Source organism: Manduca sexta, chromosome 21 (assembly GCF_014839805.1).
Source record: "Manduca sexta isolate Smith_Timp_Sample1 chromosome 21, JHU_Msex_v1.0, whole genome shotgun sequence".
Classification (NCBI taxonomy): domain Eukaryota; kingdom Metazoa; phylum Arthropoda; class Insecta; order Lepidoptera; family Sphingidae; genus Manduca; species Manduca sexta.
Window position 1 is genome coordinate 12,002,067 of NC_051135.1, and position 24,524 is coordinate 12,026,590.

The 24,524-nt window shown below is 31.8% G+C and overlaps 1 protein-coding gene across 1 annotated transcript; it reads right to left on the reverse strand.

Moving 5' to 3' along the window:
• Positions 1 to 17,286: 17,286 nt before the first annotated feature.
• On the reverse strand, positions 17,287 to 24,524 carry LOC119190095. The gene is made up of 6 exons (XM_037441151.1): positions 24,416 to 24,524; positions 23,169 to 23,345; positions 22,524 to 22,580; positions 21,247 to 21,405; positions 19,336 to 19,458; positions 17,287 to 17,507 (listed from the first exon to the last, which is right to left on the reverse strand). Exons 1-6 carry the CDS (start codon positions 24,522 to 24,524, stop codon positions 17,287 to 17,289), a joined length of 846 nt encoding a protein of 281 aa, XP_037297048.1.

Here is a 24,524-nt window from a genome sequence, read left to right on the forward strand (position 1 = left end):
CTTCGTCAAATAGTTCTATTTCAATATCAAACATTCGCGTAAACGTAAGAAATTATTACCTATGTGCAAAATTCAGAAACTTGCAACTGGTATTAACAGCATATGTTTTTAATCAGTAAGATGAAATTAATAGTAATCAAAAGTAAAGAGCATTCGTCTTAAAATGTTGATACATAACCTATAAATTATGAAAAATAAGGTAAACATATACTGATGGCATTACAGCAAAGATTAGCTTAGTTTTTGGAAATAAGCCGCAGTTTAATTGTGAATTTAATGCGAAATGTCAGTGCCAGACCGATTTAGGCTATAACTACGCATAACCACGACGTATGACAACGATTTTAGTATATGTTTTATACCACATTGTATTGTTTGTATCAAATATTTGCACAAATCCCAGCGCATAAATTTGGCTCCGGCGCTGCTATGCTTTGACAAAATGATTGTGTTCTCCGTTAGTCTTCACTATGACGTCGTAAAAACAAGACAGCTTTACAACCCTTGCCACTGCAGGTCCACCGCTGGCCGTCCTTGCTTATCTTGCTACAACTCCAAAACTTGTACTCTCCCACCAAGATAGTGGGCCTTCCGTAGCGAGTTCTACCATAACATGGAATAAAACGCAACCAAAACCATGCAATCAATCTAAAATACATATATGTTACTAAAAACTAGACAGCCAAGCCAAAATCAAGCAATTATTACTCTAAAATCTAAATGGTTATTGTGTACAAAGGTAAAAAAGGTAGAAATGAAAAAAACTTTGCTGCCTCATGTTTTCATTCTGACATATTGTTCTACATTGGCATGCACGAGCTGACATAATCGTTGTTACTTTGGTTCTAGAACCTACAAATATTACAAAGCTTCAAATAAAAAGTAAAAAAATCGTTACTATAATATTTGAGTAATTTCCAACAGTCTCCTACTAAAAAGTGAGATTTGTTCGTAATTTTATATTATGAAAAAAATTAAAACAAAGTAATAAAAAAAATATATTATAATTTTTTAGACCTAACGATCTATAACTTTCGATGTATTTACAAATAAATATTTAGCAAATATCGCTTACTTAATTTATATATAATGTGTTTTGAAAACAATCTAAGCACATGGGTTTCGCGCCACACTGCACACAAAACGTGCTTACTAATTTAGTATGAATTCCAGCTATTTTGGAATTCCTATGCAGCTGATATTGCCACTCGTAGCAAACGACGCATCGCCTTCTTTTCCTCCTGTTATCTTTCGTTCTCTCCGTACAGACTTGCAAAATATGTTTAGATTTGTCTAAAATAAAATGGATTAATTTAATTAGTTAATTTAATAAAAGTTCATTAATCATCCACATTGATTTTTAGATACCTTTAATTTTACTGCTCGATGTCTAAAAATATTGCCCGTCCTGTAGTTTTATAAGAACTCATTTGTGAAAGTAATTAATATGTTTTAATGAATAAAGTAATAATTGAATGCAAATTTAATTAAAAACATTGATAATATACTTAATTAGTTATATTTTATCGTAAACTCTGAGTGCTTTCACACCGTGTCCTATATAAAATTTTTATTACATGAGTAGAAAAGTCTTATTTAATTCGTATGTCGAGTACTGCAAAACGAAATATAGTAAACATTCGTTGCTCGTACGACAGAAGTAGTTAAACTAGCGTTATTTCGGTTTGTTTTTAACTTGATTATAATACACTGGTCTCGGATAAGATAACAGTCCGAAATTACGTTACGAGGTAGTTCAGATCTCACTACTTGACTACTAATTTGACAAAAATCCTGAGATTAAAATATAAAATAATAATATTTAATCACATTATGTCAATAGCGAAGTACTACTACTAAGCTACAAATAAAAAATAATATAATAAGGAATGTTTTCGTTTTACGGCCGACCTAAATAAATGATCCTAAACTTAATCACTAATTCTAATTATTTATCTTGGTATATAAAAAACCAAGCGATGTTCATTAGACTTGCTACTCGCAAACAGCTTGACCGATATGAATATTTTTTAGCTAAAAATCTAAAGAACACCTATAAAATTTAAAAATTCATAATTGGACAAATTTTACGTGGGCATACATATTAAGCTAAGAATTCCATTTTATTTTTTTAGATGTATAAACATGATATCTGAAAATTATGTATATCAATGTCATTTACACATAACACTACTTTGAGCCTCAAATATCTTGCCTGCGGTTTACCATTATCGTCTTATATAATTAGAAATCAACCGAAAGTCATCTCTGTGCTTTAAATTCAGTAAATAGTTGAGCACTAATGCTGATGTTCATTACTAGTTTTCACTATCACATTGTCTAGCGTGATGACAGTCGCACGACATCCCATGCTGGCCTTGGTGCATTCCCATCGACTCCGCCTGCCGTTCGCAGAAGTCGCTTTGAGCAAGAAGCGGTATGACCCCAAGTCAATTAGGTTTCCTTGTTGCGTAGTCATCAATGTCACTGAAAACGCATGTTACCTTAAAAACTGTTACGATAATGTTATTTTTGCTAAAGTATGTGGGGCCTTATTTTAAAACCAAAGTTTGTATTGGAGTATGGGTTCAATTAAATTTAGTGAAATGATACCATTTTTAATTTTATATACATAATATTATACTTCAATAATTCATATATGATACAAAAGCACCTGCTTAAATACAATATAATTTTTATATTATGTACATGACACTGGTACACCCACACTCAAAATATATAATATTTTAAGCATAGCAAATTAAAATTAAACTATTTTCGACTTTTATTGCGGTTTTACTTTTTGTTTTCTTTTTCGACGTTTCGAAGACTTTGAAACCTTCATGGTCACGAGGGTACCCGTGACTCCTGTAAATTCTAATATCAGACATTTGCGTAAACATAAGACATCATTGTAGCAAATTAATATAACATTTTAATAATGGCAAAAAAAAATGTATGAGATGTTAGACGTGGCTAATACTCGTCAAATTACCACACAGTTGTCTATACTTATAATAAATCTGTAGAGAGGTCAATTCTGTACATGAAATATATTTCCAAAATAACTATCAGGGGGTGATTAGGGATCGATACTGATGCCAAAATGCAATTAGTAAAATTTTTGTCTGTCTGTCTGTCTGTATAACCGTTATAGAAACAAAACTACTCGACGGATTTTAACGAAACTTGGTACAATTATTTGTCATACTCCTGTGCTGGTTATAGTATACTTTTCATCACGCTACAATTAATAGGAGCAGAGCAGTGAAGGGAAATGTTGGGAAAACGGGAGAAGTTACTCCATTTTTAAGCTTCCGTCGCGTGTGCAAGCTTAATGGTTAAAGCTACACAGAAATCATGTATGACGGAAATGTTCTCCTTAAAATTATGTAAAAAATATCCCACCACAGCATATGTCTAACTTTTATGGTTGACTCACAATAACACGTGTAACTCCCAATAGCTTAGCAGTTCGAAGCTTTCTCATTATATTTGTCTACTCTTACGTTTATAACATTCTCAGTCATCCCTAATTAAAATAGTTAACATTATTAAATATTCCATAAAAAAGAATCATAGAAATCGGTATAGAAACACCAAAGTTATACATGAAATACGCTAATAATAAGCCATCACGCGTGAATACTGAATCATGCTATAAGCTTCCTTCGATTTCACCAGGATCCCATCATCAGACCCTGACCGGACAATCGGACCACCTGCATACCACCGTACATTAAAAATAACATCCCGACATATTGAGCACCTCCTCCATTTTTGAAGTCCGAAATCCACGCGGGCAAAGCTGCGAGCGGAAGCTAGTATAAAAAATATAATTGCAACATTAAAATGACAATATTTAAACAAATACTAACTATATTTTTCTTTCTTTTTAAACTTCATAACTTTTATATAAAGATATTTAAATTAAAATTTCCATTATCTGTAACCGTTACAATTACAAGATGACAATTGTATTAAAAATTCAAGGCTACACGAAACATACAGTATTGAATGATTTTTAAACGCGACAGACACCTTTAAAATCGATAGATACGATCTTAATCGCTATCTTCAGATGGATCGTGAAAATGGACCAATCAGAAAAATTGATTTGACATTGTATCGCGTGAGTACGTCTTATATTGACAGCTTTATTCTCAAGACCAATCTGAGAATCGGGATTAAAATCGTTTATTGATGTTAAGTTGTATAGTCAACTACAAGCTGAACTCTGCCGTGGAAATCTAAAGGGCAGTAAGTCAAAGGCAGCAAATGTTTTATTACTGATTTAGAATTTGCTATAAACGAACTTTCTTCCTATATATATAGAAATGCATTTTCTTGTTTGATAAACAGCAGTAAGAACAATAAGATAATCTAACCATGTAATAGCACAGTACCGCCTTTTCTGACTAACTGCCCTCTCGATTACTACGTCAAAACAAATACAATACTACAAATCATACACCCGTTAAGTATAACAAAAATATTTATTTGTTTAAAAAAAACAAACTCTTTATAATTCATTTGAGAAAAGAAATATGGCTTGACACAAATTAATATTTAACGATTTATAATTAGCGATTTGAAGATTTGAATTCGTCCAGGAACTTCCTTAGCTGATTTTAAGTACTCAATGAGTATGTTTGTTTACTCCCTTGACGAATGTGCCGTTAACTGTGATGATGGCAGCTCGACATCCGTACGGGTACTTTATGCAGGTCCATCTGACCTTCGGGCCCTTGTACTTGTTCACTCGGTTATACCGATAAGGTCCCATGTTTATCACCGGGTTGCCTGCGTGGGTCATCCCGAAAACTGGCGCTGAAAGATTAATTTACCACAGATGTTGATAGAATGTGTTAAACAATATTCAATCGTGCTACGAAATGCAGTGTTTGCCAGTATTAGAGTCTCTACATAACTTCTACATTTTGTACCAAAATTGTTGATTGCTGGTGTTATTATTATTACTTTGTTTTTCCTTTACTTTGACACTTTGAACTAGAGTCTGACTAATTTAATTATTGTCACATTTGTTAAGGATACATGATACAAGTTCTAAACTTAGTGCGTATCCTAACTTAGTTGTGTTCCCGCTCAAGGCACTTCTTGTGCGCTCGGTCTCCACAACGAATGCACGCCCATGCACATATGTCACGGTCCCAGGCACACAGTTAAGTGTGTATGCCTCTTGGTTACCAAATTCACATTGAGGTCTATAAGGGCTCGCGAACATCTCCTTTCCTGCTCGTTTCCCCCATCCTTAAATAGTTTGGCGGGAAAAAACTAGCGGCAATAGCCTAGTTAGGTGTGGAACGGACTGCTAAGACGAATGTCCGCCGCTTCATCCCAAGGGCACACACCTCTGACTGTTCTTAATAAATTATATGTGTATTCTTTGTGAATTGTAGTTTGCTCTTGCGGTGGAGAAAAACATCGTGAGGAAACTTGCATACCTAAGAAGTTCTCTATAGGAATTTTGAGGGTGTGCGAAGTCTACCAATCCGCACCAGGCCAGCGTGGTGGACTAAGGCCTAGTCCCTCTTAGTAGTAGAGGAGGCCCGTGCCCAGCAATGGCACAGTATATAATGCAAGGCTATATTATTATAAACAACTTTTCATTGTCAAAAACACCATTATATATTAAATCTTTGGTACACCTATAAGTATTTACACCATTTTTAAGTATTTCAAAATAATCACTTACATTTAAAAAAAAATGGCAGAGCATCCCAGCCCCTAGACACCCATTAATATTAAAACAACATTCTGTTTACGTACTCGTATTAATTGATGATATTTGACATCCATATTACCCTTTGCAATCTTAAACTAAACTTTGTACTTAATATAAATCGAGAATAAAATGATCACATCTGTCAATATTTCTACTCACGGAGCCGTACAAAATTGAACGCGTCTGATGGCAAATAAAGCATTTATAATCTTTGGAACAATCATCATTCAAACTTTGTGTAAACAAAAACCATATTCTACTATAAATTATTAGACTTAACAAATCACTTGTATATAAGTGATTTGTTGTTCCGCTTGTTGAAATGTTAGTGACATAACCTAGAACATCTTAACATATTAATGTACCAAATTCTGGCTCACGTGGCTACATCACAAAATATGCCAACATCAACGGCACTTTATGTTCAATTATATTTAATTAATTTATAAACTTGTTTTAGCGTTAAGAGGTGGTTAAGAATTGCTTAAATAGCAGACAAAACCATCACAGGTTTCTAGTTTAAACCTACTTAAGAGGCAAGAAGGCGGGCTTTGACTTACAGCAGATCGAGTAAATTTGTGTTTTGAGGTTAAATATTATTTTAAAGGTGGAGTACTGTGATTTTTATCAAAAATGGATTTCGATTATTGTAATTTGCTCTGATATACATTCGCTATGTGTTGCTTGGTAAGTTATTCATCGTTTTTGTTTTTGTACTCCAAGTTTTTGAGTAAGAAAAAGTTAAGCACTGATAAACAGTTTAAGAGCAGATTGATCAAGACATACCTAAGCATATCATTGCTTAATTTTTATAAGTAAGACTGTATATAATACGTATATAGGACGTAGATGCACTGTAACATTAGTTAAAACGAAATGACTTTAATAATGACGAGTTCACTCAAATGCAAAAACCACTCATAAAACTAGTGATTATGGTTGAAGTCAGCGCGCAACACCATGCCGTGCTGAGTGATGAGGAAAGCCTTGCACTTGGTCCGAGTTTTGGTCGTACACTGCCAACGCACTTTAAGGTTCTTCCTCCTTTTACCAGACCTAGTGAACCGATATTTCCCCGCCATATAGAATTCAAGGCCTTTATTTGAAGAAATTCTTTCCACTGTAAAGTTGTAAGAAACAATTTCATAATGCAATTACTGCTGTACTCAATTACTGATAAATATTTTTTACGTGTTTTAAAGAATTTGTTCTATTACTTTTAAAGTGTGAATGTAATATTGAGAAACCAGTTATTATCACATGAAAATTATACACATTTTCTTAGGATTTAAAAAATAGTCACGTATATTTTATAAAGTATCACAACAGTCTAGAACTTAAATACGTTAATAGTGAGGAAACCACGTTTTTACCAGGTTCGATATCTTTTTTAGGGAAATTAATAAAAAAGAACAAAATAATATTCAATCTTACGTTTTAAAACAAAAGTTATACTATACAAAAATATCAACAGTAAATTATTATTAGAGACATAACAAATAATTTGTAAATGCACGTTGAAATGTCGGAGACAAGACAAAAAATCATAATATAATGAAAAATATTATTGACACCAAATTCTAGCGACCTATGCAACCAAACATGTCATACTGCATACAAATATATAATTCAATATAAACCTATTTAGCTTTAAAGATATTTAAATTTTGAATTAAACATGGAATCTATCAATGTTATAACTTAGGACGTAGAGGCACTTAAACAATAGATACAACGAGTTAACTATAACGAGTACACTCACACCAAACTACTACTAGTGATTATGCTTCAAGCCAAATCGCAACACCCTGCCGTGCTGAGTGACGAGGAAAGCCTTGCACCTGGTCCGAGTCTTGGTGCTACACTGCCAACGTATTTTATAATCGTTCGTCATTTTACCAGACCTAGTAAACCGATATTTGCCCGCCACATAATATTCGTGGGTCGTATTCCAAAAAACTCTTCGTACTGAAAATTGGAAAAAAAAATAATAAAAAAGTCTTTTCACGTAGACGATGCGAGCAACATTTTTTGTAAATACCTGGTGGTGAAATATACTATATGCATTTTGTTCCCTACTAACAACCACAGTACACAAGCGCCCGTATTCATAATCGTTATTTATCTAAGAACGGAGCATTGCTGTGATATCAAGTCTGTTTCTCAGTGCTGACGGCATGGCAGCCTTCGCAGTGCGTAGACATAGGGCCGTTGTGATTGGCTAATATTGCGATACAACTTTAATCTAGTTGGCTATCATATAAACAAAGCTGAGAAACAGACTTATTATCTCAGTAATGCTCCGTCCTTAGACAAATAACGTTTATCAATACAGGCGAAGGTGTATAAACCTGGCATAGTGGCCCACGTGAGTATGTCTTTTCCGGAATCTGGCTGATTCAGACATGCCGGCATAAATGTATCGACTGGCGATATTTAACTCTTAATAATAACCAGGAAGTGAAGAGTGCTTACTACGCCTTAAAATAAAGGTTAGTTTGCTTAATAACTTGCCATAGACGTTTGTTTAAAGTATTTAACATTTCATTTATACCCTACAAGTTTTAATATTAATTTGCCAAACTAATAAATTAATTTTATTTTCTCTTGAAAGGATATAATATAAGATTAATAATAGAAACTTTTGACATCAGTGATTTTATACGTATCAAATTATGCTAATTATAATTATTTAGGTACTTAGCCCGTTACAGTAATGCAATTCCCCACGAATGATATTAGTTGGTGTTTAAAAGATCCAAATCCCTGTAAGAATGTAGCGTCAGCACGACACGCTTTTGCAGACATGTCACAAAAAAGGTTTAGCTTTTAAATATTCACTTATGTATATTCCATAAAACCACACAAACATTAAAAAAAATCTTTCAAGTGTATATTTCACTTTATTGACATTAAAAAATTAAACATACAGTCTTTCAAATGAAGAAGCTCAGTAACATACATTTTAGCCTTCATGACCAATTTATCACCAAGTAATAAAAAAACACATTTTTATTTATCATAATATCAATCAGTTAATCATAATATAAATGCAAAGCGATGTTCGGCATACTTATATAATACCTTTTAAAAGCAACGTTTTACAAAAAAAAATTCGAGAAACTTCTTATATATTAAACCGCACAATATATACAGCTACTGACCATCTCTATAAACTACTAAAACCACTCACTCGAATGACTTTGCTATATTCCTAACATATTACTATTAATGGATATGTATGTCAAATTTAATCAAAAATCCCTGGTTCAGGGACCATGAAAATACCACAAAATACGCCTAGAGTTTATATACTCTAGGAAGTTACTTAATGCGCGGAAATCAAATTCCTAATACTTATTAGTCGATTACAATCGATACGATAAAAATATACACATTACTTTTCATTATTTGTGTACCCACTCAGATCCAAAGATAAGATTCTTGTCTTTTTTCTTCCAAACGATACACTTTATCACATTTTCAAATACATAAATTACATTGATAAGATCTGCAACACTAACACTTCAATATTATTAATACATGAAGCTAAAAAACTTTTTGAATGATCATATTTAATAATGATTATGCTGCAGATTACACCTGGTGATTTGTCCGGAATATGTGATGAGATATGCCGTACACCTGGTTCGAGACCTGGTCGTGCACTGCCACCTGGTCTTGTTACCACAGCAGTAAGCTTTAGAGAAACGGTACCCATTTGATACCAGCATTTGAGTACCCTCGGCGTTAACATCTCTGTAACTGCAAACATACCTTTTTAAAAAAATCAATACAATTATTATTGTACTACAGTTTTTAACTGGTGTCGAATTTAGTAAATAACTTTATGGAAATAATAATACACAGAATACTACCACATAAAAACAAATTATAATGACAACACGCTTCAGATATAGGCTTTTAAAGCGATGTTGCCAATTCTTTTTTGTCAAACCCTCAAAAAAAACTGTTCAAACCACTGGAATCCACTAAAAGCAGAAATATAAATTACGTTGCTTTTTCTAGCAAACTTTTTTTATGTCGCTGTTATATTATTCTAATAACTTTCAGTTTATACTACTATTTTGCTACATGATGTGACAAAATAAGAAATATCTTTTAGAGGATTTTCGTCTTCCTCTTCACACTAACTTGTAAATGAATCCACTAAAACCAATATTTATGCGCTAAGAGGAGGGTGTAATCCACCAGTTTTATTGGTAAAACCTCTAAACTGGCAACACTGAAAATATTTTTTCGAAATCTTCCGACGTTATGCCGTGTAACGAGAATTTGAATAATGTAAATAGTATGTTTGCTATGTTTAATTTTACTTAATAATATTTTATATGGGACATTGAACGTGTAAACTGACTCATGGGTTATAACTTATATGTAGCGTCTCTGAATGTTCTTAGCAAATTTATCCTGGACTGATGACACTTATGTCTTGTGTTCAGCGAGTGAGTGAAATTTTAGATCCAAAAAAAACATTAATTTACTTGTTAGTAAAAACCCGAGATTTATACAATTAAAATTGTATAGATTTACAGATGCCTAAGGCACTTATTTTGCTATTATTATAAAATATAATGATCAGTGCAAAATAAATATAGTGTCAGACAATAAAACAATATAAACGTACGCCGCGAGGAAAAATAAAAGGGCACATATTAGAAGTATAAAAATATATATTTTTAATATCAATGCATAACATAAATTATAAGGGTTCTTATATACATAATTCGAACATCGTTTTTTTTAGCCGAAAGATTTTATTGGACCGCTGTTACTATATAAAAACATACAACAGTCAAATATCAACATTATATAATTTAAAAACATGATACTATGTGTATACATATGACTAAGTGTAAAAAAATTATATATTATATTTCCCCCACCATTACAATATTATTTATAAGCCTAGTCCACTGTCACAAAACGTCTCAAAAACTAAAGGAACATGTTTTCGTTAATATGCCACTGTATTATTGTATTTCACAACATTATTTATTCCATCTTTTTATAGACCTTTTGATGTAAGTAGATAATAATAAGCGTTAAATTTGAAGACTTACTTTAAGATTTCAGCGTAAAACCTAATAAAATTGAACTAAAATCATAATTACAAAATTATTTAATTATTATAGTTTTTTACCATTCAGTTAATTATTCAAGCAAATAACAATCAGACTTTTTCCTACAATGATTATCTGTCATTTTCTTATCATTTTATGATTATCAGTATCATCGTTATCCAACAGCATTTAGTTACAAAAATTATCACTTAATATTTTTAACACATTTTTTTTAATATCTTCATTTCCATTTTCATCTTCAACTTCAACTATTACACAGCCAATATCACATTCAAGATCATTACAGACATCCATATACTACGTCACAATTGATTATGATTATGCACTAAGAAACTCTTTAGCACCTTTCCCTCCCCCGTGGTTATGGAGGCTTTGCATTTAGTTCGGGACCTAACAGAGCACTGCCACCTGGTTTTCACTCCTATGGTCTTCTCCCTGGAGAACCGGTGACCACCGACCAACAGCATCATGGTACCACGACTCGTCAAGAACTCTACCACTGAAAGACATACACACCAGTAATCATCGATTAACCTTTAAATCTAAAATACTAGTAGTTTAATTGCTTTCCTAATCGTAAGTTTCCAAGTGATGCCCGCGACTTCGTATATAATTATTTGTATTATATTGTAGTATTACAAAATACTACTGTTTTTGTCAAGGTCCGATTTTAACGTAACAAGGCTTATATTCTGCTCCCAATTACCTGTGAAAACTACACGAAAATCCGTTCAGTATCTAGTTTCAGAGATATGCACTAACAAAAAAACAGACAGACAGAAAAGAATTCTAAAAATCGCTGATTTGTGTTCTAGAGTCTTTTTTAACCCCGTTCTTTTTTATTACTTCTGATTCAATGTACAAACACAACATAACATGAAATTATTACATACTAATAATTAGTTTATACATGTACTCTATGGAAACGACGAATATGCGTGAGTTATTTGACTTTTATTACTTTTACTGTAAAAGATATAAATTCCATAGTAGAGCATCAAATCATAAATCTCATAATTTGCAACATAACTTTATTATCTAATGATTTCAACTTTTATCTCAGTTAATTATTTTTTTGTACATATTTCATTTTGGCTCAAAATACTAAGGTAGCCAAAGTGACAATTATTTTTTAATAAAAAAAATTACAGGTTAAAAATTATATTTATACATACAAATTCAAGACTATAATGATTGTGTCATAAAATCATCGTTAATTGCGTGTTAATATCAAATTATTCAGTGTGCTGATGGGCGTCTAAGGCATTGACTTTTTACTGATTTGTCCTTACATGTCTGTAGTACTTCTTCACCAAAAACATTTTTAACTTTATGGTGCTAATTCTTTCCTGGTTTTTATATTTTTTTTCGGGGTATTTTTCTATGCTCTATTTTTATATTTGTTTATTTTTCAAAGGAACTGCGTATTCCTTATATTTTCTTAAATCTACACTTCTGTCTGTATTTCCTTGATGCTTCTCTCCATTTTTTTCTTATATTCAACTTTTCGCGTTCTGTAAATTCAGTGATTTTCCTTGGTTTGTTTTCTGTTTTTTTCTTATGGTAATATTCCCTGTCTTTAGCCCTTTTAATCGCCTTTTGCTCGTCAGTCATTTTATCTAAAAACCTTTTCTTCCTTGCATTCGCTTTAATTCTTCGACGTAAATAGTCAAGATTATTTTTAACCGCTGAAAATAATATTAAATCTATAACTTTCATAAAATTAAATAAACATAACATATATAACGAACTAGAAAGGTTTTATGCCTACGTTTTGCAAGGTTTATTTTATGGAAGGAAATACGAAATATAAAAGAATGTAATTTGATAGTTTAATCTCAAGAATTCAATGAGCCCTAGTCTATTTACTTTTGACAGATTAATAAGTTATTCACTCGCAATAAATTAATAATAACAAAAAAATTTTTATTTGATATATTTTATTACAATAATAATTTCAAATACATTCATATTATCTATACTAATATTATAAAGCTGAAAAGTTTGTTTGTTTTAACATGCAATCTCAAGCCAATTTTGGAAACTACATTATTCCAGAATGCTTGCAATATTGGCTACTTTTAAGAAAATATTCAACCCGGAAATTGTTTTTGAGTCCGATTAGCGATTGGCTCGCCCCCATCAAGTCATAGGCCGTGGTGCCCTAGTTGTTCCTCTGCCTAACCCTTTAGGTATAAAGGCGTGATGTGTGTATTTATATTCACTTCTAGTTCTGACATGGACTGACTGCGATTATTGAGTAAACATAAATTGTCTAAACAGAGTTACAATGATGTATCGTGTCTAGATATGCCATTTTTTAATACACAACTAGTTCTAAATATATGGTAACTAGCTGTAACCGCGACTTCGCGGATTCATCAAGATCTTTTACAACCACGCGACCTCTTTAACAGTATCCGTTATATTTCAGTCAATATATATAAAACCGGAATGTACTATTAACCTAAACTTTCCTCAAGAATTGCACTATCTTTTAGTAAAAACCGTACAAAAATCCGTTCAGTAGATTTGAGAAAATCGATCCTATACTGACAGCTTTTGGGGACTTGGTTTTATAATATGTATACATAAACAATTTAAAAAATACGTAAGCATATTCTAGCTAGTCAAATGCCTTAATTATACAGATGATCTGTCCTCAACATTATGCAAAAGAGATTAAATTAAAGGAATGCGACTAATTACAATATTATTTCTTTTTATACCGAATTAAAATAAACTTAAATCAAACCACCACCCTTAGTCCTTAATACTTAAACTACCTTTTACTGTCTATTCGAGTCTTCCTTTCACAATTTCCTTTGCATAGTTTTATCTGCTGGGTCATGTCAAGAACTTCCCTCACACTCTATACGCATTTTCTAATATATACTAGTAATAATAATCCCTGCCCTTAGCCCTCTCAATTTCTCTCTCGACGTCAGTCAGCTTATCCAAAAATATTTTTTTTCTTGTTTGCTCTTTTGCTCGTTGTCCATAATGACTATGGTAACTCCGATTTCTGTACCGATTATTTCTTCTTCTGTCTTTTTGTACCCTAGCTGTAAATATAATAGGGTTTTATTTAATCAATGAACATAAGTATATTATACCGAAAACCATAAATTAAACTATTTCGCTTGAATGCGACGTATTTAATTTTACGAATTGTATGTATTCCCGAAATCATTTCTTGCCAATTTTTTTGTTTTGTCATATGAAAATTCTTGTATATTTTTTTACGAAAATACATAACATAGGATGTGGTATAGAATAGAATATTAATTTATGAAATATAATTACTAATACACTTAAACTGATTTTAAGCCATTAACTAATTTACACCGTCAATACTCACTTGTTTATATTTCTGCCTACCTCCTTCAGGTAGTCATCCTTTATTTATATTGAACCAAATTAAACAGCGTATTTTGAAAATCAGTAGAACGACAGAATACTTTCACTTTTAATATATTTCACACCATATTCACAGCAAAAATGCTTTAATATTAATTCTAAGGCATTTTTCCGAAACTAAACAATTGCAACATCAGGAGTTGCTGTCGAGTTAACCAGCAAATATATTTTAACTTGCATTCTATATTGCCACACCTTCGAGCGAAGATACCACCAACATTATCTACAGGGTATCCATTGCTAAACACGGAATACTTCAAAGATTTTCAGACGTACCTGTAGTAAACGCCCGCATCCAGCAATTCAATACCTTTATCAAGTAGTTTGTCACCCTTGCAGGTAGACACTGAACGCCACATAACATATGATTTTGTCAAAAAAATTATAAAAATGTAATCTAATTTTTGTAAATCCAAAACTGTTGACGCGCTGAAAAAGATACGCATTTTAAACAAAACATTTTAAAGACTTGATTCATATATTTAATAATGTTAAGAACTTGTAAATATATAAAATGCTTTTTAATGTAGTGACTTTAATTTTGATCCTTATTGTAACTTAAAGCGATGTGATCAAACACAGAAAACATCTAGTGATTCCATTCCTGTCAGTAAAAATAAGTTATTTCTAATCCTACAATATATTTTATTCAGTATTTCTTGATTCCCGGATTAATACACTATGTTCTTTAATTAAAAGAAATATGGAATTGAGTAATATTTATTGGCTCTAAACAATATTTTACTGAATAATTTGTATATTATGTTCAATGTTGGAGAATATTTGGCGCTGTTAAAGCCAACGAATTTAAATATCAACGAAATGCATCAAATATTTTGGGTTATTCCCATAACTCAATACACAGCCACGTATAGGCAATTGTTGCAAATTTAGCTGTCATTTATTTCTGTGTATATATTATATGCCTAACAGTGAACAAAACTTAAACAACGCCACGATTGAAAACAACAGGAATATAGGAAAGGTTAAATAAAACAACATTCAAAAATCATAAATACACTGATTTGAATCTAATAAGTATTAAAATATTCAAGATAAACATTACTCATGATTAAATACTGAATAAAAGCTTCACTATTTTATCCACCACCGAAACCTAAGTAATATTTACGTTAGTAACGAACCGCGTGCGGAAACTATGTGCTACATCATTTTGTTAGTCACTACGCGTTTAGACTTAACTGTAAATGTAACACTTACCCTAAACCCCACCCCGATAATAATAATTGCTTACACTCTAATATATTTTTAACCATAATTTTCATATCTTCCACCAAAACAATGAAGCCTCAATGTAAACTCTCAATGTAAGCAACATTACTCGTATTTGAAAATCAGCACCGATTTGTCATGTTTGGAGATTCACTTTTGTTTAGCTATTATTTATAGAAAACAGTATTTAGTGCGAATTGATTCCCTGCTGTGATCACGTTTACGATGTGACTTATAAACAGGAGCAAACTTTATATGCTATAATTGTTTCTTAACATATACATATGAATACTTTATAAGGAAGTTGTCGCCACTTCGGGCGCCCGTGCAATGTTCAATAACTGGAATGTGCCTGCCCTCCGCGTGAGTCCAATATTTAATTTTAATTACATAAATTACATAGACAAAAAACATACAAAGACGAAACCGTTTAAAGCGACTTCTTTGAACAACACGATATATTTAAATCGACAGACATAAATAGATAATGTTGGCACCAACATACCTTTAGTAACTCACTGTTAGTTTCAAAAACATATGTTGGACCATTTCAATTTCCATTTACACTATTGTTTCATAGTTAAAGGTGACGATGACGATGCATCCAAACTACAAAAACATCAGATTGATATATGCCAACACTGTTTCCATTAATTCAACTTATATGTTTAACAGTTTCTTTAAGTTAGGCGTCTGTCGGTGAAAACATAGTTCATTTAACATAAAGTAATAAACGATACAACGATATATAATCTATGCTATTAGCTATATTGTAATTACAAATAAATGATTACGACCATGAATTTGCTGCATGCTACGTAAAATTAATAAATTAAGTACTCATCGTATTGTACTACATATTATTAGTTAAGTTTTCATAATTTCCAACGCACCTTTTAAACATCTCTTTCACCTGTACTTATACACGCCAATGGAGGATCGGCGCAATCTATTTTTAACGTTACTACAAAAAGGATTTGACTTAGTGATTGACCAAACTAATTCATGTTAGGTATGAGATAGTTAAGCATAGCATAAATGGGAAATCCTGTTCGGAACCGATCGTATTAGAAAACCCATACTATCGCATTGAGAATCAAATATCCGGTCCGTAGAGAAACATTGCCAGTAGACAAACTTTAAATCTCATCTGTCTGGCAACGTAAAAACTCATAAATTTCTTTATTTATATATTCCATAACATTTGTAAATTACAATAGCGAACATGGTCGAAGTCGTTGTAAACGGTTTCGTGTATTTAATTCATAACCCATAAGAGAAACGACAATAAGTGCACAATCGTGTTTGACCAACATAACAACTACCATCCATATTGCAATTCTCATAAGAATCCATTGCTCAATTAACACGATTTCATACAATATACATTAGCTAACATTTAACACATAACTCAAATATTAAACATAAAATGTGTCTAACTCATTAATGAAAATACATTTAACTTTAGTGCACACGTCGCTGCCTTTTGAAAACAATGACATATTAAAAAGTTTCTAGTTAGTTAATTACCAAAACAGTATTGTATATAGTGATAAAAATGTAAATTACAAGGAAAAAGATATGCGATAGAGACATTCAAAACCCAATGACGCGGTCATTCACATATCCATACATTGGGAAACTCAAAAAAAATATTAGTAATAATGATCCGTATCACCATTGACAATAAGTAACGACACGAAGCGGTTTCAATAAGGCCATTTGTCTATCTATACAATTAATAGTTATACATTTATAACTCCCAACACCTACGAATAAGTTCTAGAAGCGATTGGCGCTGGTGTGTGCAAGGGGATCGTGGAAGCCCCACACGCGCACGATGGCGTTGTCCATGGTGTGGAGAGAAGCCCGGCAGCCCGCTTTCGCCTTCACGCAAACCCATCTCGTCCTACTGCCATACTTGTTGACCCGGTTGAAGCGATACTGGCCGATCATGATGACAGGGTTGCCTCGTTGTGACTGCGCGAATACTGGGTTAAGATCTGCAACATATTATAAAGTTAATATCTGAAAAACACTTATTGTAGCCTTTTTCGTAGTATATATGGTGTAGCATTTTACTAATATTTACAAAGACGTTAAATAAAATAAGATGTTATGAAAAAAGATTTAATGGAGAAAAACTAAATATTATTCAGTTACATGTTACAGCATTACACATTAATCATTCTTAATTAAATGGAAATAACTTAATACCTAAGCAGTGTTATGAAATGACCACAACATAGCACTTATTCTTGTAAGTTTAATATTTAACACAAATAAATTACATCAGCAAACTTTATTTGCTAAAACAAATCGAAATGCCGAAAAATATTTAATAGGAACTTAAAAATTGTTTTATTTCTTAATCATTTAATTTAAACATCATAATTAGACAAAAAATATTAAAAAAAACGAGACAAATATGTCTTTATTATATTATTATATCGCTAAATGCAAGTGAAAATATATCAACATTATTCGTAACATTATGTTCTACGGAGTATCTACTAACCACCTTCATCACTTTATATTATACATAATACTATAGAATTGATTACTTCAAAACACTTAATATAGTCATTTAATTATTTAGATATTCATCCTTTTATTTAAATAAAGAAATTACGTAGTCTCTAAGAAACATCTTAATTAGTATAAACTATAGGTAAAGAAATTTGCAATTTATGTCAGCCATAAATAGTATTATTGAAACTTGACTCAATCACAACTATTATTATAACTGTATTATAGTAAACATAGTCAATCATATACGAAGAAATGTAGAACTTACAGAATCTAAGGCCTTAGTGTTTAAAACATTTCATTTTCTTAAAGTACTTTCTATTTCAAAAGATTATTAGAGTATGGTTACACATATTGTCAAACATAATTTCATGATAGCAATAAATATATGCTTACTCAAACAGTACGATACAAATTATTACAATTAGATAAGTTATTTTATCAGTATGTCTAAAAATGCTGTTTACAACACAAGATAAAAAGGAATCCTTGAAATTTATGACCTATTCTATGAAACCAAATACGTTTCTATATCCTTATTTATACAAACCTAAGAAGCTCTTAACGTTCAAAATTCATGAAATTAGTCTCACAAAAAGAAAAAGGAAAATGTTCCCGAAACAGGTATGTTTTAAAATTCATTTTTAATTTGTCCCACTAAACAATGTACAGTAAAATAGATCTTAACGTTCGATATCAAGAAATTAGATTTTCTTTTGTCAACAATGTTACCAACACTAATCTCATATTACTAAACAGTAGGTCAAACAAATTTCAGAGATAATATACATTGTTATTTATTAATATTCAAATATTTTTTCACATTATATAATCGTCGAAGAAAACTGGAAATGAAGCCTTCAGTTTCGCAAATTAAACAAATCACCTCCAACTATCGTGGCTTCAAATTAGAATGAAAGACTTTCTTCGTTTCGTATGAACTTGTCTTTGAAATATTTTGGCCTCAAATTATTTATACATAGCTGCCAAACCGCGGCACTTATTAAAACTACACAGTCGTAATATTTTTATAATTGAATTAATACAGATAAACTCAATTTCGGAGAAAAGCTAATAAACTTACATTTGAGTACCGTCAGTAACACATAGAAGCAAGAATCTTATATCATGCTATTTATAAGTCGAAACTACTGAATAATAATAATAGTTATTGCGGAGCTGCCAGAATTACATTAAAATTGCTTTATTTGAATATTGGCCGTCCTCGACAAATTTCTCAATGATTGTGTTTGCCAAGCGTCTTCACTATGACATTGTCTACGGTTGTGATGGCCGCCGTACAGCCGCTCTTCTTCTTGATGCAAGTCCAACGAACCTTGGACCCCCAGCATGCGTGCTTGTTGAACCGCCACTCGCCTATCTGCACTACCAGGTTTCCGCGTTGAGATAAATCAAATTTTGGTTCTGCAATGCAAAAACATTGGTTAAAGTGTGTCCAGTAACATTTTGAAGTATAGACTACTTACAACTTAAAAATATATAAATTCACTTATCAGAAAAAAAGTTATGTTTTTCGTGGTCAAAATGCACACAATTAAACAAAACCAACTCACACACAAATTCATTATTTTCAAAACCTAATAGATATTTCAAATTCTCACTTAAAGTGAAAAATCTCATCGTTTTCGGATGAAATTTGAACACAATTCACTTTATAATTATTATTTTTTTATCTTTATAAAATAAAATCAAGCTATGTATACTAATAAGCGGTAAAAATAAAGACTGACAAATATTACTTCCAACTTATTTATTCTATGAAATATAATCATTCAAATACAATAACACTATGACTTTGCTTAAAACTAAAATGTATAAAATTACATTATTTATAATCTTAACTGACTTATACGTGGTTGCTTTACAGTGGCGAAGGGCAAAAACACACAATAGTTCGTATTCATCTTTAATGTCTTCTAAACGTTTTATTATTACGAATAAATACTACATAGTTTATTTACCGAATTTATCTTATTAATACATAGATTGTTGCAAAGAGGAACTAGGGCCCACCGTCAATAACCTATTACCGACTGTGTATATCTATATATACCGCACTAGCGTCAAATAACATAATCGACTAGCTAATCTTAAAAAACGAACACATATACTCTGACATTCATGTGATGACTCTTATTACAAAATATTATATCAATAGCACGCTCAAAGGAACCAAATAGAAATATCCCACTATAATTAAATTATGCCAACCGCATACACTCAATTATAGTGCCCTTTATATCCAGCGTCTCTTGATACTTGACACATAAAAAATATAACAAAAACAAATCCATTTGCAAGAATACCTTATGGTCTATCCTGTTAAAACCGTCATAAGAAACCATAAGCTGTAATTCGACTAGCAACACTATAACACACCTGTTATGAATGTATTTCCATTATTGATCACCATTAACACACCGAGTGTCGTCAAGACGAATTGCTACTTCAATTGTTTTCCAATTAATAACAAAATATAAGCTACCTACATTTCACAGTAACACCTCGACTAATAACTACTAATTATTTATATTATCTATTAGAAAAATTTGCTTACTTGCAACTATTTCGACAACAAACACGCATAAGCTACCTTGCTGAACATATATATGTACATCCCAAACAAAAATTACATGCAATTCTTTAATTCGCTTTTCTGTTTGGATCATACCTTATTTTTTTACATATTATACAACAGTAATAATTATGTTATCCTATATATAGACATAATATGGCTCGCATAAAAAGATATCTTTTCCACAATTATTAATATGGTTATTATCCAATTTTATATCGATAAACTAGAGTTGTTTTGCATTGCAGACTAAGAGAGCTATAATAAAAATCTTAAATCTATTGGAAGCAAAGCTAATAATCAAAAAGAGTATATAAAATATGGGTTAAATAAGAAACTTTCAAAATAAACTATCTACATTTTTTTATTTTAACTGACCTCACTATTAACATTGCTTTGAAATTTAATTGACTACCAAATATTTAGTGTAAACTACATTTTAGAAGCAATTCTTTGATACTTTTCAGGGCGTGCCCAATTTTAAACACCTTATACAACGTTTAATACTACCAAAAACATTTTAACATTCAATCTTTTCTAGATCTCCTGAACTCTAAGATATTTTTTCTTAATCAGTTATACTTTATGATTGTGCCATCCATTCAGCTTGACCAAGCGGTCATTGACCGTAACAGCGAGACACCGACAGCCGCTGCTCTTCCGCGAGTTACACTCCCACCAGGTCTTCTCTCGACGGGTCAGCTTCTTTATAAACCGGTACTTGCCCCAAGTTATTATGGGGTTTCCAAATCTGGTCATTTCGAACCTCAAAGCGCCTGGAAGAGAAACGGCTAATAATTAAATAACAGTTAATAAATATCAATAATTGAAACTTAAGTTATATAATTGTATTTTTATGTAATTAGGTTGGAAAAAGAAGAGAAGGCAACGTAATCAGAAATAGAAAGGTTAGTTACCAACGTGACTTCTTCGCTTAGCTTTCCTTGCAAAGTACGTAGTACGAAGTAGAAACCCGTAATGCTTTATTCTGACTCAAGGAAAATTTGTATGTAAACAAATTATAGTGATTAAGAACAAGAATGAACAGTTAAAAAATACTTTAATAAAATACCGTACAAATATAACCCTTAAACACTTAGATGACCTTGCAATTATTAATATTTTACACAATTCCATCATAGCAAAACATATCTTTTTCGTTGTTAATTCACATTGATATAGGGTGCTCTTTACTCATACATACAACTGAAAGGATAAAATTACTGAACTATTTATAAAAAAATATCATCACAATATTAACCAATTAAATGTAAATCTAAAATCACAATTTCCTTGTCTTTTTATCTTCATTTATGACACATCTTTGGGTTCATAAAACTTTATTTGTTTCACAACCAGATGTAATATCACAATTACTTCACTGTGTTATACTTGACATATATTATACAATATTACCAGCTTTTCCAAAGTCCTGCTAAATAATTCACATAAAAATTCGCATCACGGATCAGGCAGTAACACTAGTACATTGATATGAATATTTGGAAGGCATTCTGAAAAAATCATTTGCTTTAACCTAAACCAGCATTTCATAACGTTATATTGAGGTAAAATAATCAAAACGGAGTACATTAAATCTTAACTTTTCTATTTCTAAAATTTTTCTTTTTCGTGAAAATATCGCATTCTATAGTGAAAATATATTCTCGTTGTAACCAAAATAATTGAAACCTTATTTAAGATTTACATATAAAACTATGCGTTTGTAAATCTTAATGTGTGTGATTGTACGTCATTTTGATGACATTTTGATTCTCGGTGACAACAAAGGCATTGCACCGTTCTCTCGTCTTGATGCATATCCACCGCTCCTTGTTCCCGCACTTCTTCATCAACTTGTATCGATTACCAGCCATTATCAACACTTTGTTACCTCTCTTGCTCTTGCCGAAGTAATATTCGAAGTCTTCAGACATGTCGGATTCTGAACCTAAAATTATTGTACAGTATAAAAGTGAAGTATAGCAATAAATCTCAAAGAAACGGGTTACAAAAAAAAAATATTAATAATTTAACTTTATTTCCACATTTCGTTGTAAAGGTACATTTGAAATATTCTAAATTTAGAAACTAAAATTATCGAAATTACAAACATTTTATTATATCTTGAATTAGAAAATAAAACACCTCGCCATGTTTTGGTAAAATGTGGAAGTAATTTCATGTACTGACAACATTAAGTTTTAAACGAAAAATTAAAGTGAACCCTCCATGACAAGGTTTTTATATTCCTAGTCAAGGAACAATTCAATATAAATGAGATCATTTTGTAAAACTATATTACTTTCAGTGAATTAATTTAAAATCCATCCATAATTTTATAATACACACCGAAAAACGTACTAATCATACTAAGAAAGCCAAAATCTTTGGTACGCAAGTTACAAACACCGAAATTTCATATCACACATTCATCTTAACGTAATGACTGAGAAATTATATAACATTAACATATAATTTCCTAACTTTTCCCCGCAAACTTACACCAAAAATTTTCATGGTTTATGATTGTGGATACCGGTAGCCCTAACAATCCTGTGTTCTAAGGTGGTGACGGAGGCCTTGCAGCCGTAGTGCACCTGGGAACAAATCCACCTGATCTTGTAACCTTTGTGCCGCTGCCGTTTGTAGCGGTGGGGACCTAGCAACATCACCAGGTTGCCGCGACCTGACTCCGTATACTTCGGAGCATAAGCTGCAAAACAATGTCAAACAACATTAACACCATACCTTCCATTTTAGATTTGAGGATCACGCTGTACATCCATGGCATTCTAACATGCAAACACTCAGATAAAGAGCACTAATTACTTAAAATAGATACTAAGATCTGTTATTTATTTTAAATGCCTCGATGGCGTAGTTGTGTTGCGTGCCCGTGCACAGTCACTACTCTGTGGTCCCGGGTGCGAATACCAGGTAGTATTATTCCGGATTTTCTGCTTACTATCAGCTCAGAGTCTGGAATTTGTGCTCGATATGGCGATAGGCTTGCCCCCTATCATATTAAGTGAGTGCCCTAGTTGCACCACTGCCTACCCCTTCGATGATAAAGGCGTGATGTGTGTGTGCGTATGTGTATGGTATTGATTTAAAATAGGCTTCGACGCTATTATATATTCTTGTAATAAATACATTACGAGTAAATTGGTTATTTTACAAAAGAGTACACTTGAATAAAATTCTACAACACTACAGATTAGTAACCACAAAATATATTATACAAATACAAATATTCTAATATGGTATCGTTTAGTATGAGATTAGCACATTTTATAAATGTTTGTTACGAATATGAATTACAGAATAGCTTTTTCCATATATAAAAAATACAATCAACACGAACATGAAAGCCGCCTATTTAAAAAAAACGCGGAACATAGATTATATCGTTCGAATACGAAACTAGAGACAATATTTAAGCGTAACAATTAGTTTATGTTAGAAACAAAACAAACATATTGTTCTCATTCAAAACATCACTCGCCTGAAAATTTAATTCTGCACCCTTCTTAACACAACTACCCTACTTAATGTACAACAGTACACATTATAAATATAAATAGGAAGAATATAAAGATACACATTGTTTATTAGACGATATCTTTATGAAGATATGGAGCATCCACAGCTAGTTTCACTAACATTATAAATCTGAGTTCGAGGCGGAGATATGAAATATAGGTATCAATGACCTCAATTAAGTTTCTAGTTATTTTTATATAAAAAAGTGATTATGGTAGTTTTTGGTAGCCACCACTGTACTTCCATAGCTGGTGACGCGCGCGTTGCAGCCTACTTTATTGCACTTCCACGACACTTTGTTGCCGTTCTTGTAGTTTCTAGAGTACTTATTTCCTCTGAAGATTAACAT